At 48.2% G+C, this 14,071-nt stretch overlaps 2 protein-coding genes across 3 annotated transcripts; one reads left to right on the forward strand and one right to left on the reverse strand.

Moving 5' to 3' along the window:
* Positions 1 to 481: 481 nt before the first annotated feature.
* On the reverse strand, positions 482 to 6,631 carry LOC122388051 (arfaptin-2-like). 2 transcript variants are annotated; one of them, XM_043378825.1, is made up of 8 exons: positions 6,323 to 6,381; positions 5,918 to 6,047; positions 5,056 to 5,254; positions 4,329 to 4,493; positions 3,671 to 3,780; positions 2,950 to 3,161; positions 2,446 to 2,623; positions 482 to 2,118 (listed from the first exon to the last, which is right to left on the reverse strand). In XM_043378825.1, exons 3-8 carry the CDS (start codon positions 5,231 to 5,233, stop codon positions 1,963 to 1,965), a joined length of 999 nt encoding a protein of 332 aa, XP_043234760.1. In that variant the 5' UTR covers positions 5,234 to 5,254; positions 5,918 to 6,047; positions 6,323 to 6,381; the 3' UTR covers positions 482 to 1,962. The 2 variants fall into 2 exon arrangements, with proteins under 2 accessions (XP_043234760.1, XP_043234761.1); XM_043378826.1 differs by lacking the exon at positions 5,918 to 6,047 and having other exon boundaries at positions 6,323 to 6,631.
* Positions 6,632 to 6,663: 32 nt separating this feature from the next.
* LOC122388052 (protein rogdi-like) lies at positions 6,664 to 13,763 on the forward strand. The gene is made up of 2 exons (XM_043378827.1): positions 6,664 to 6,750; positions 12,272 to 13,763. Exon 2 carries the CDS (start codon positions 12,368 to 12,370, stop codon positions 13,238 to 13,240), a length of 873 nt encoding a protein of 290 aa, XP_043234762.1. The 5' UTR covers positions 6,664 to 6,750; positions 12,272 to 12,367; the 3' UTR covers positions 13,241 to 13,763.
* Positions 13,764 to 14,071: the final 308 nt, after the last annotated feature.

Here is a 14,071-nt window from a genome sequence, read left to right on the forward strand (position 1 = left end):
GATGTCTCTACTGTCAAACGCCTGACAGGATGCTGTACCGCATGACGCGCAAGCGGTCGGTGAAAAACTACTTAGAAGTAGAACTGTTGGGTGCGCACAGTGTTGTGGCGCATTCGGCATAGCGAAAGAGTAACGCGGCCGATGAAATCACACGCTTTTGACGTCAACGAACAATCAGTGACGCTGGGAGTAGATACTCTGTACTCTCACTTCAAACGTAGCATATGGATGTGTAGATCCGACATCGACCAATCGCTTTTGAATTATCGTAGCCCAGCGAGCTGCTATGACGTCACTGCTGCTGCAAATGACAGGAAATGGATAGCAAGATACGGTGCGAAAATGAGATGCGAGGCCGTGAAGAGAGGACGGGAAGGGGTGGAGTAATGCAGTATTCACCGAAAGCAGTGTTCGTGGTTAGCGTAAAATGTGGTTAAAAAAGTTGAAAACACCAGACCAACATCTGGCCTGCTGAATGAACTTAGTAGTCCCACTGTATTTATCAATCGGCGAATATATGAACGCCTTCCCAGAACACATACTGGCGAATACAGTGGCAACTCAAACATCTGATCCCGGAATCACACGGCGAAATTAAAGCAAATCGAGCGAAACCATTCGATGGGTTGACTAGCACGGATTTCCTTTGATCAGAACACTGCAAACGTTTCCCAGCACGCAAACGGCCATCAAGTCCGTTCCCTAACATCACACAGAAGCCCAATGCACATAATTCTGCTTCTCGTATTTCCCATAAAAGCGCTGCCAATTACTCAAGTGCATCACTTCCGTGACGAGAAACAAGACCCAAACTCAACCCCAAACGAGTCTGACCGACACACCAAAGACCCTTTCGGGAAGAGAATGCCCGACGGTCCGATATTTGGGTCTATCACAGACGCAAACACTTCTGATACTGAAGTAGCTGCGTCAGCTGACTAGCTCGACACGGCACGCAGTTTACCATGGCAACCGGGGCACCCCGGCTATTAGAGCGCCTTACGGTGGGGGCCATTGGTCGGCGGGTGCTCGCGTACGGTGGGTGACGGAAAACGGCGAACACGCCTGTCAGTCACGGTGCATTACCGGATAACCACTCAACAACACAGTGTTGCAAGTCGATTCTCAAATCTAGTGTCGACTGTTATGGAATGATCTTCACACACGTTTCAGCTAGCGTACAGCATATTCAAATCATTATCAAGGCTTAAGCGCTAAAGTTGCCAGCGTGAGACAGTTTAGGTGTCCAGCATGCATATTGTCGAGGTGCTTAAGGAGCACGCTAGCTGCCGGAGATAGACACACATTTGGTGGGATGACATTTGCACGAATGCCCAAAGAAGATCAAAGAACCCCACGGATCAAAGCATACAAGCGCGATGGCAAACACCAAACTAAAACTATATCATATAACTGACTGTGATTTAAATAATTAAATAATTTCCCTTCTTGTTCATCGTAAACATTAAAAACAAAATTGTATGCAGCACTCCATGATTCAAACTAGTCTTGAAAAGCTCATTGGGACATGGTCCAGCGCCGCCCGCGGCAGCCGCCAAAAGCCTCACTTCTTGAGACAGCCACCAGGGCTGAAACAAACAATGGGCCTACCACGCCCTGGCAGCTACGTCGCCACGTCCTGGGCACGTACTCGCCACGTCCGGGCACATCTCCTCCCCACGTCTCCGGGCGCAGACATTCCCGACATCTTCCTTCAGAGTTCAGCCCCGAATCCTCCAGCGTCTCAATGCCGTGAGATGGCGCAGCCCCGCGAAGCTGCAGTCTCGGACACGGACCGTTTCGCGCTCGGCTGGCTTGGCACTATTTCGTGCACGTCTTTCGGGCTAGCCGTCGCTAGGGACAGCGGTCTGTCTATTACGATCGGCGCTGTGATCGACTCCGTAACTATGACACCGATCACACTCTGTCTTCAGATTCGACAGGCTAGGCAGATCCGCGCCCTTATGCCGAGTCCTTCTCTAGGAAGGACGGATCGGCGGCGGACGGCGTCTTCACGTGGAACTGCTTCAGGGTGCCCTCCAGAGCGCGCTGGTTGCCCGTGAAGTAGTTAGACACGGCGTTGTGGTAGAGCACCAGCTGCTTGTGCATCACTTTCACCTGTAAAAATGGGTTAATTATTGCGAACTGTCGGCGAAAGGCACGAAAAAGAGATGTACAGAAAAATAAAAGAATAAGGGAGAGGAAAAAGGGAATAAGATGGAGGGAGGGAAAGCACGATACAGATATTGCATGGCAGCTGCCAAAGGTATCCTGCTGTCACCACATAAAGCATAGTTTATCTAAAAAGCACCATCTCGCGAAATGAATAACCACAAATCAGTTATTGTACGGTCCAGACTCCTGCCCTCCCCACCCAAACCCTCACTCGTCGAAACAATCACAAAGCTTCACTAACATCTCCACCGCACGCTCTCACCCACTCACCCTATTTTCGTTGAGGAAGCGCAGCTTGATGACCACATCGGCGCGCAGTTTCTCGTAGTGTGCCTTCTTGGCGTCGTGCAGGCGTCGTGCCTCCTCGACCTTAGCGGCAGCGCCGGCAGCCGCGTCGCCGCCCTGCTGCAGCCACTCCAGGTCGGCGCGGTACGCGTCATACTCGATCCTGACGGGGAGTAGAAGACATGGTGTCGTGATAGGCACGAGTGACGAACCCAGTTGAATGCATAGAATATGCCCAATCTCATTAAAAAATGGTTTGTGTTTTACATTCTGTCATGTAGCTTCTTCCTCCTAAAAAGGCTGAGACATTTATTTATTTATCTATTTATTCATAATATCGTCAACAAGCAATGTCCATTGATAGGCGAAGTCCATGAATGGTCATCTATTCGCACTGTCTAAATTCTCCAGAACATCCCTTCAGTTGAACTGCAACGTTGGCATTCCTTGTCAGGAATCCGTCCTCCCCCACCCAGAGCGCCGTCTTACCTGGCCATCTCGTACTGTTTGATGGTGATGAGCGTATCGTCCATGGTCTTGTTGCACAGTGTGTTGATGGACGAGACGAAGAAGTTAAGGGCGTTCAGCAGGGTGCGTCCATTCTTATGCAGCGCCCGCTGGGTGGTGGCGTTGTAAACAAACTCATCCTGCAGCTCGGGACTGTGCTGTCCGAGCTCTGTGAACTGCTCGCTCAGCTGCAGCTGCGGGGACATGGCGTCATACATGGTCAGTGGACTGTGCGATATCCACAGTTAATTAGATAAACTGTGGCGATAGTGACAGAATCTTAGGCCACCCCACAGACTGATCACCAGCCCCAGACTGTTAGCGGATTGCACATGAATCATGTCAGCAAGCGCATCATTATACACCTATTAGAAAGCTTATTTCTATCCATCCCCTTCCAATTCAGTACACTCATCGTCTCGCCCAATCTGTCTGAAGTGTCAGAATCCAATCGCTGGCGCTATCGCGGGCCCAGCCAGCCGATCGATTCCCCCGACACCCCAGGTGGCAGGCCGTCCCTCGACAGTCCATAATTCACCATCGCCCTCTCTCGTCCTGTAAACCGGTCGATAGCGGGCGGTTTCCACCCTAGGACCGACAAAAGTCACCCTACGCGCCCTTCGACGTCAACAAAATTCCTAACACAGTAGCGGCGAAATTTTTATGTTCAGCATGCTTTAAACAAATATCTTGAGGCACATACCTGTGTGTTTAGCATGTTACAGAAGTGAGAGGAGAGAGCCCGAGCCAGTTTCAGCACGTTCAGGTATTCCTTCTGTGTCTCCCTTAAGCGCTCTATCTGGGCGTCGAGCTCTGTTGACACACACGGGGAGGGACGTCGGCGTTAGCTCAAACAGGCAACGCCACACTAAGACAGGTGAAACGGGGAGGGGTAGGTCTGGCGGAGGCAGGTGTCAAATGCCTCCACCCGGGCGCAAAGCTAGCGTCAGGTTTGCAACACTGACATCGACGAAACGTGGGTAGTGGCCGCTGTTATAAGTACGCGACTAGATAGAGCATTTCGGCCGAACGGACTAGTGAATAGTTGAACTAATGTTAGACGCCCAGTAATTCCCGCCTAACGGAGCTGTGTGTTTGACTAGAATGTGTGTCTCGGACGTTTGCCGAAGCTATCAGTCCCGGTTTCCACACACTCTGTTGCCGCAATGTTTGACAACCGGTCCGTAACACCGATAAAGCAGCTAGAAGCTGTCATTCAAGTTAACAGTTGCCGTATTACATACATAATAGGAGTTCAAGACACGATGTGGTTTGTTGTTTTGTTCCGAAAGCAGGACTACCCTACCCCGCTGCTCTTATCGCGCGTAATTCAGCGTCCCAGTTCAAAGTAATAAACTTACCAACATCTACAGTGCGGGAGGATTTTCCCAGCTTCTCCGATATCAGCTGGCGAGAATACTTGTACGTTGAGATGCCCCATGCCTTGATGGACTCGATTTTGGCCTGTACCGTCGGGTTCACCTGCTGATGGCTTGGAGAATTCAGCGGAATGTTCGACGAGACCGCTGAAAATGGATAGGTTATTAGTTTGAAAATGAATTATTATAACACTACCAACATTCATGAAATATGAACACAACTCCTTCCCGACACCAGAACAACGCAAATGCTCAAACTGCAGAAAAATTTACCAGCTCATGATACATCTCTTCTCGATTTAGCAATTAGCATCATACCGATAAGTCCCGTATCAAATCAACCTTCGTGCCACAGCAATAAACTACCTGGGACATGGCTATACCGTAAACGTGTCATGCATGTATTTGATAGCGTAAAAAGTAATTCTTGAGGAGTAAAAGTGCATCTCGAATGCAATTCTACACGTCTAGCAAGTAGCATTAGTGCCAGCTCAACGTAAATGACCCCAGCCAAACTACATAGGTAAGTGTCGTAAAGCCACGCGACGAACAAACAGCTGAACTCCCTCCCCCCCCCGCGCAACACAGGCGGCTCCGGTTACCGATAGGTGACTCTCGCGCCAATTTGAGCAGGAACGTCAACGATTAGGACATGGCTCGCAAGTGACTCCCGGCACGAACTCCCAAGTGGCTTCAGGCAGTAACTCACGTGTGATTCCGGGCAGCGACGAGGGCGGAGTCGGCCGGGACCATCCGTCGGAGCCCGGTTGACCGGCGCCGCCACCTCCGTCCACCACTGGGGAGGCGTCTCCCAGCTCCACTTCCTCCGTGCCGTCGGCCACCGCGGACGGCGCGGACATGGGCGGCAGGCCTCCGACGCTGGACATGGCGACTCACTGGTGTAGCGACTGACGGCACACGACACCAGTGTCAGCGGGGGAGGGGGAGGGGAAGGAGGGGCGGTAACAGGAGCCGGGCGGATGTTATACGAGTGATCTCAGCTCCGGCGGGCTGCCACGCTGCAGACTTGGGAGGGGGATGGGGGGGGGGATGATGGCATGCCTGCCATCTGGCTTAGTTGGCAAGTTACTGACTGGAGCTGGTCTACTGTACAATATGTATATTTATTTTGGATATCTAAAAAATAACTTGTGATGTATGCATTGGCAGATCCAAAGGGAGACTGAGACAGGAGCTGTATCCCTATCCAGGATTAAATATTGACTATGTTATTTCAATTTTTCGCTTAGAAAAAACTTAACTGCTTCATTAAGAGAAAGACTGTTTCATATTGCAAAACCTGTCCCATAGCTCAGTTGGTAGAGCATTAGTTGGTTCTATCTCCTCTATTTTATGAAGTGATGTTTTGGAACTCCTTTGCCTTTTTTATATTTTGTGATAAAGTGATTATGATGATGATGATTGGGGTATAGGGTGCCTGTGGACTGTGGTGGAAATTGGCACCATATAGGTACCACATCTTACACGGCTCAATGCACGTTTGGGTGTAACTTATAAATGTTTTGTGTAAAAAGTATCATAAGTATTGATGTGTGATCTCCCTTTTCTACCTTAGAAGGATGTGTTCTTTCTTTTCATGATATTTTGTTTTTTGGTGAATTTCTTCAGTTTTAAGAGTGCAAAAGAGGGAAATGACCCATAACACCTCCCATGAAAACTTGAAAGTTGAAGATCAATAGCCTGCAATGTCACAGTTTGTTTACAAATGTAGCATATTACCTAGCTATACACCACCAACTTCCATGAAAATACATGAAAATGCACAATGAAATTCCATTTGAGATGGAGATGGTGCATTATATCTGCAATAACAGCAAAACAATTCCAATAAAAAAACGGTATTAGTAGAGCAGACGTCACACGAAGGTTTTCATTATATGCAGTTGAATGCATAAATCATAATACACCATATAGCAAACAATATACAAAATAAAATGTAATATATAAAAACTCGCCTCCAATGCTCCAATCCCTCCAATCCTTGCTCCAATCCAAGGCCCTCCAATCACAAATTGCAATTATTCACAATTGCCGCAAAAGTGTCCTTGCCTATCATTTGCAAGAAGTCGATAATAGCTACGAGAAGCCTAGTGGTCATATGCACAGTCATATGGATTCTGGTATTTTGTTTCAAATACAGACACTGAATTTTCAAAAATAGATCGGATATAATCTTAAATTTATTTATTATTATGTGATTTTGCCAGATTAAATCATATCTAGCCGACTTAACTTTTTCAGCTTTATTTTTTCGGTTTTATAATGCTCTTGAGTCGATAATTTGTTTGTTGTTGTCAAATGTGAAATGCGTGCGTGTGTTTTGTGTCGGTGTGTTGTGTCTCTGTTCTTTTAATGCGTTGTTTTCGCTTTAATTTTGATAAAGGTATTACAAATATCAAAGAATTCTACGGCTATTTTTAATGGAAATGCCATAGTGATAGGTAGTTAGCAATTATCATAGCAATAGATTCTGGCTGATTTAAATAAGTCTGAGGGGGATCAAAGCATGAATTTCTAGTTTCTACGCTTAAATAATTTGAGCGAGTCATCAAAATTGTAGGTGAAATTGTTTATTGTAGGTGATCACAAAGCAGTTAATGGCTTTTAATTTTAAATTTGTTGCTATAGCCTGCGAGAAACAATTTGAATTTGCGGTAAAGCCTAATAGTCAGGGGAAGGAGGCCCAATTTTGGGCCGAATAACGCAAAATTGGGTAGAGCTTAGCAGAGGGTGGTTTCTGGGACAAAAATGACCGCTGAACCCGAATCTGACCGGTGCGCACCTCTAACTAATGTTGCACCACTTCCAGAGCACGTGGAACTGCGTGGTTCTTCTTTTTTGAGGAATGGTACCCTTTTTATATATTTTAAAATAAAATTAGTCGTGTAGTTGTGTTGTATTCCAAAACTTTTATATTATAGTAAAAAAATCATTGCATAAATGAAAATCCTAGTTAACGCATATCGCAGACTATCTATGACGTCACTGTGACGTCATTTATTCGTAAACTGACGGGGAAAATGAGGTGTGACATCAAGACATTTAACTTTATTCACAGGATACGCTCATTGGCGGGTTTAAAATGCATTGAGCATGCTCAGAAAATATCTCCCCGTTGCAAAAAGTAAAAATCGTCTGGATGGAGGTACCATTTTGGTCTACAGGGGGCGAAATCTGCGGAGTGTGCGTTTTTACCCCGAATAGTTTTTGTGCAATAACTTTTGATACAATGCTTCCATGTCGTCCATTTTACCATCGTTGTGATTCTCTCACCGAGACGCATCGAATAGTATGCAAATTGGCTTCGATTGGTTAAGATTATATTTTACCGCAATTCATGAGCTCAGGTCGATTATCACGCTAGTGAAGGTTATGACCTGACTGGAAATGGTCATGTAGTTTACCAATCGCTTTGGATTATCAAGATAATCGCATGAAAAATGCTTTCATTGTTCTTATGTGGTTTAATCAAAAGCTATAGCTGAAATATTGCTGATGACGTTTTCAGGACGTCACAAGACAAAGATATAGAAGTCGTTCATATATGTATATTGGCGCCGCAAAGCATTCGTATGGCATGCAGTATGCTTGCGAAATTGTAGAATTAGATGTGTGCTTACCAGGCGTAGTTTTAGTTTATTACGTTGGCATACGTACCTAATAAGGTGGGCGTACCTAAATTTCGTCACAGAAGGTTTCACATGTGTTATGTCTTAAGTTCTTATCAATGTCTTGTGGTTATTCATGTTCTTAGACGTCACATGCCCGAGCATTGAAGAACACGTAACAACTAACCGGAGAGACTTTGATTCTGGTTGGTTGTATTCATCTCTTCTGGTAAATATACACACACACGCACAGGCGAACACAGATAATGTAGCACGGCTACTATCAGGAGGCGTTCGGCTGCCGGTCGCCGGCACGGTGACTCTGTGCACCCTGGGCGGTGGCCTTCGCCCAGGACGTCTGCCTCGTCCATCCAGCGGCCGCGTCTCGTCGTAATGATACAATATGTTCCGTCCCATTCTGTACAGTACACGGCATACGCACATAGGTAGTATCCAGAGTGCTTGGCACCGCCGTTAAATTGTATGACGCCAACCATCTCTCTCATCTCATCTCATCTCATATATTTAACACATTTATTCAAAACAAACAATCAGTGTTACCTCGATTGGCGCAAAATTGCCGGAGCACTTAACTCGGGGCGCCTCTCGAGTACTTACAATCGCGCTGGGTGCCGCCCGCAGCCTCACAGCCGCTGCCCGCCACCGCGCAGACCGCTCCCAATAGAAGTAAAGGCGCCGGCGCCAGGGGCAGCGCTCTGTGACGGCCGGTGTCAAAGGACTGGGCCATCCGGTACGTGAAGTCGCCGGTCAGGTCGACGGAGCAGAGCGACCGGTCGTTCTCGACGCAGGACTCGGATAGATGCGCCTGTCCCGATGCGTCAGCCGGCTCTTCCTTCTTATTCTTCCGCGCATTGCCGGCCGTGCCCTAGGGCGCGGCAGACCGGGGCTGGTCCACAGGTGGCGTGGTCCGCCCCACTCGGTCGAGGAACTCCGTGACGTATTTAGCCGGCCCCGAGAGCACATCCTAGAGGGTGGGGAGCGGCTCCCAGAGCCGGGTTCGCGTTCTTGCGCGGCCGGGCACTCGCATAGCAGGTGCGCGACCGTGTCCTCTTCGCCGCAGTGTCCGCAAAGAGAGCTGGTGGCCAGGCCAATCCTGAAGAGGCGTGTTGCGTAGTTGCGTCTTTATATGGCAGTTTACAGTTCACGATAAGATAGACCGTTCTGGTTTTTCACAACACACCGGGCCACATCCTGAAGAGTGTGGCCCGGACCAGGGGTGAGCAGCCGCTGCGGATCTGCGAGACAGTGGTCGTTCCCCATCGGTCGAGGTCGTCGTGGCCAGGGGTGTTCTCCAGATGTGGGTGGTGCTTGGAGCGATCGAGGGTGAGCAGGCCGGTTCAGTGTCTGATGGCGATGCGCGCACAGGCCAGGTCAACTGGGATCTGACGCTGGTCGCCTGATGTCGCCGCGATGTTTGCTAGGCGGCCCGCTTCTTCATTACCCTCGACCCCCGCGTGGCCCGGGATCCACTGAAGACTGATAGTTCTGCCCCCGGCCGCGGCAGAGTGCAGGAGAGCCCAGATGCCCTGTGTCAGGGCCGATTCCTGCGCTGCAGGGCCTCGGCTGAGCAGTTGGAAGCCGGACAGGGAGTCTGAGCAGAGCAGGACATACCGAATGGCAGCGAAGGATGGCTCTGGCAGTCCCAAGAAACATTTTAACGCCTCCGCCATCGGCGCCAGCTCCGCCTGCATGCTGCTGCATACGACTTCTGCCGGTACGGTACATTCGGTCTTGCGCCCCTCACGGTGCAGTTCGAGGGCTCCTCCGCCGCCTTTCTTGGTACCGTCTAGGGCAGAGCCGTCAGGCCAGATTGTGAGGTCTGGATTTGGGTAAGCGGCCAGGGCCTCCAGGGTTGCAGCCATCCGTAATTCTGGTGGGTCAGTCCTCTTGGTAGGTTTCGGAAGCTTCAAGCCGAAGTGGACGTTGGTGTTGTACTGCTTCCACGGCGGTTCTCCCTGGTGCAGTGTTAGTGGGGCTACGGGCACTCCGCCCAGCCCAACTTCCTCGCACACCCACTTCCCCACTCGTCGGAAACAGGGTCGATGCTGAAGGTCAGCAACGTCCTCATCTGGCGGCGACGGCGCCGGCACTCCCACCTCCTGGGCTTCCTGTTTCTTCCGCATCCAATGGAGGTGGGCTCTGTACTGCAGTCTAGGTGGCGGTGTCTTATCAATGAGCTTCCGAGTGGGATCGTCCGGAGGGAGTCACGTCAGGCGTCCATACTCCCGGCCTGCCAACTCCTTGGCCCGTACTGCCAGCTCCGGCTCTCCCTTCTCCAGCAGCCGCATGCTGGTACTATTCAATCTCTTTTGGACTCAGACGGGCGAGTCGGGAGAGCTCCATATTCAGCTCGTCGTGCCCGTCATCATCAATCTGCAGCTTTGTCTAAAACGGTTCCATGTGTGCACCAAGAGCATCTGATAGTGTCGAGCCGCATGCATGTTGAAGGTGTCACCAAGCTTCAACTCTACAGGGCAATCACGAATCCATGCTCCTTTGATACAAATGAATTTTCACTTGCAATGTAGTCCCAAGAAAATGCACTTCACACAAAACAGGTTTACGAAGAGGCATTCGGCTGTCAGATCATTTTTGTATGTACTGTTTTGGTCCTGCATCGTCTATCGTGTGGTCTCGCTTCGATCTTAGATTGTTTTCCTCAATTATCCAAGATATTTCACTTTCTTACAAATGTGATTTTTGGCCTTTTTGATAAACCACAGCTGTTTATTTTCTTTCCCAGTCTTCATGACAAGCACAATTCTGGATCATTTTTTATCGCTTGCCAAACGCGCGTAACGACTAGGCTGCCCACGCTGACTTTCCGTTATTCATAGGAATGGATATTTACTTGAAATAAATAAAAAATTATACAATTTGAACTATAAATAAGACCAAAGGAACGATATTTAGTCAATTCAACGCCAACAGCATTTTGATTTAAATGCCGTCGCAGCGCCAGAACACGGTAAAAATGATATAAAAATATCCTGTTTCACGTGATTTATCAATCTGTTGAACTACTTCATCCAGTTTGACCAAATCTGTCAGGTGGTGACTTGGACTGTCACGTTCTCAACGTGACTCACATGTACCTCTGCAAAAACGATTTTAGCATGATCCGACTCAGAAATGTTCATAGATCATGTTTGATTATTTCCCCATCTCTGATTTGCATACGACGGGAATTAAGTTAAATGCTTTAAGGACAAGACGACTTTTTCAACTTATTTATAGGTAAATGACGTCACGGTGACGTCAACGGCTGCCCGAGCATCGCAAAACTTCAGCTTTCAATTACGCCATGTGTTTTTAGCACAGGGACAAAATCTCAAAACAATATCTCAAATATCAACGACGTTACGCTGCAATTCATTAAAAAGGTACCATTCTCCAAAAAAGATGAACCACGCAGTTGCACGTGCTCTGGAAGTGGTGCAACAGTAGTTAGAGGTGCGCACCGGTCAGATTCGGGTTCAGCGGTCATTTTTGTCCCAGAAACCACCCTTTGCTAAGCTCTACCCAATTTTGCGTTATTCGGCCCAAATTTGAGCCTCCTTCCCCTGACTATAAAACAGACTCTTTCCGCAGTCATGAAGTCTCATGCAAGAGCTTATTCAAATACATTGAGATGGAAGAATGCTCACATCAATGGTATTAGTAAGCCTGGCGTCCCGACTCCCAGTAAGATGGCAGATTGGGACGATGGACCAAAACAAATCTAATTTGACCTGACCTAACCTTACCTATCAACCTACAAACCTGCAAACCTACAAACCTATAACCTACCCTACACCAGCAAACCTACAACCTACAATGGTAACTGGCATCTTCCTAGGACGCCAGGCTTACTTATACCACATCAATTGCATGCACCTCCGGCATGCCATTGATACGGGTAACGGGAAGAAGTATAATGCATATGAATAGGCTCTCGCATGTGATTTCCTGAATGCAGAAAGTCTGTTTAAACGTGAAGATGAAGTTTGAGCAGATAAAAACAATCTAACCTGACCTAACCTTTCCTCAATTTCTCTGTATACTAAGGACTAATCAACTAACCTTCTACTTACCATAGGTACCAAATTTATTTGCTTTGAAGCTAATTACAATAACACTTGTACTTATTGTGTTTAATTGGATTCCTCTGCTTTGCTGGATTTTCTGTAATGCGTAGCGTTGAAGGGATAGCCATTAGGCATTATGTGCAAATTATTGTGCATATATTTACTCTCAATTTCTTCAATGTTACTCAATCTTGGATGTTTTTTTCAGGTAGCTTGGATGAATGAAGTCACATAGCAGCAAGTTTTGAGCTGAAGATTATCAGACCCTTTCTTTTTACTGAGTATACCCACTCACAGATCTAGCATGGGTAGGGGCATTATGGAAACATCAGCTTGGCCAGACAGTGAGGCGTGCTGGTTTCTCTCACAAGAGGTATTTCGCTCACTAAAGCAGATCTCTGACACCATTGAGGAGTGTATAGAGCTGTTTCCATCACTGCTGCAGGACCCTCATGAAGCACAGGCTCGCCAGGAGCGGTTTGTGATGCAGCAGGCAGCCAACCAGAGCTCTAATGACACAGCCAAGTGTGTGCTAGTGTTGCAGGGTAACCTCATAGTCCAGGCTGAACTGCAGATTAAAATTCAAAAGCACCCCAACACCATACACAAGACATCCATCAACCAGGACAAACCATGGGTGCTGACACAGATTCAGGATTCCGGCAACTTCCTGGCTGAAGCCCGACGGAAGGTTCGCGAGGCGGCGCAGTTGCGCCAGCGGCTCGCCGCCGACGACGCCAAAACGGAGCCGGACGTCCAGCTGCTGCGCTTCATCGCCGCCCGCCTGGGCGTCATCATGGACGAGCTGATGATGGTGCTGAAGCGCGGCCGCGACTGCTTGCTCAGCCCGCGCAAAAAGACCATCGAGGACCACCTCAACAGCGAGAACATGAAGGCGCTGAACCCGGCGCTGCCCGGAGACACCGCCGTCAGCTTCTACGTGCAGGGCCACCGGCTGATGCTGGCCGTCTACCACCTGGTCTCACAGCAGGGCAACATGCGCTTCGACTCGTTTCTCGCCGAGTGTACAGTCTCCAAGCTGAACAGCATTCTAATCTGCTACACACGAGCATTCCAGATGTGCCAGCAGATCAAGAACAAGCTGTTTTGGGCGACCAAATGCAACGAAGTGAAGAATTTCCGTTATGCAGGGTTCGGGCAGAACAGCGTTTGGTGAGTTACCGTTTCAACTCGCACTGTGCGGTATGTTCATTTTTCAATATGTTTTCTCTTGTGTTGTCTGTAAAACTTAACGAGTATGTTGCGATTGATTCCATGAAACGACACAGTCAAGTGTGTGCTGTGACCTGTGTCGCCTGTGCTGTCATCTGTACAGGGCTATCCCATCGCGACCAAACGATGAGCAGTGAAAGGAATTGGTTAACGTTTTCTTAGGATGTAATATTTCCGTTAAAATATTTTCCCATCCAAATTCCGATGGGTCACATTAGTTGATCAGTTGACTCATGAATGACTAATGAGCGACACCGATTTTATGTTTCGGCATTCTAACTAGTTGGACATGGGACAAAAGATATAAATCGTATTGATTGTCCTTCGTTGTCTCATTTTCAGTGAGGTGACATAAGATGTTATAATTAATCGAGGTGTAGAACATACTCATACGGAAGTAATTTGTCAGCCGGGCTATAAGTCGTAGTCATTAGTGGAGCGTGGCGACCACTGTCACCATTCCCCTATCATCTTGTTACCTTTCTGGTTCCATCAAATAATCTGGAGAGCCATGCGTATTCGGTGGTCGTCGGTCGACGCAGCAATGGCACTGTCTTCGCCTCTCCCCTTTACTCATGTCGTTAGTCATTACCCTCAAATTATTTCAATTTGGACCACCACCGAATGAGCTTAGCCACCGTGAAGTGGTTATGTAATGCGTGTACAGCCCTCTGCAAACTGCGTGGTAGGTATTCTTTTTTTTCGACAAAACCGAGAATATCGCGGAATGCTATCGGTCACTCGGAAATCGTACAAGCAAGACGCATGAGACTTG

The sequence above is a fragment of the Amphibalanus amphitrite genome, unplaced genomic scaffold (genome assembly GCF_019059575.1).
Source record: "Amphibalanus amphitrite isolate SeventyFive unplaced genomic scaffold, NRLGWU_Aamphi_draft 000306F_arrow, whole genome shotgun sequence".
NCBI lineage: Eukaryota > Metazoa > Arthropoda > Thecostraca > Balanomorpha > Balanidae > Amphibalanus > Amphibalanus amphitrite.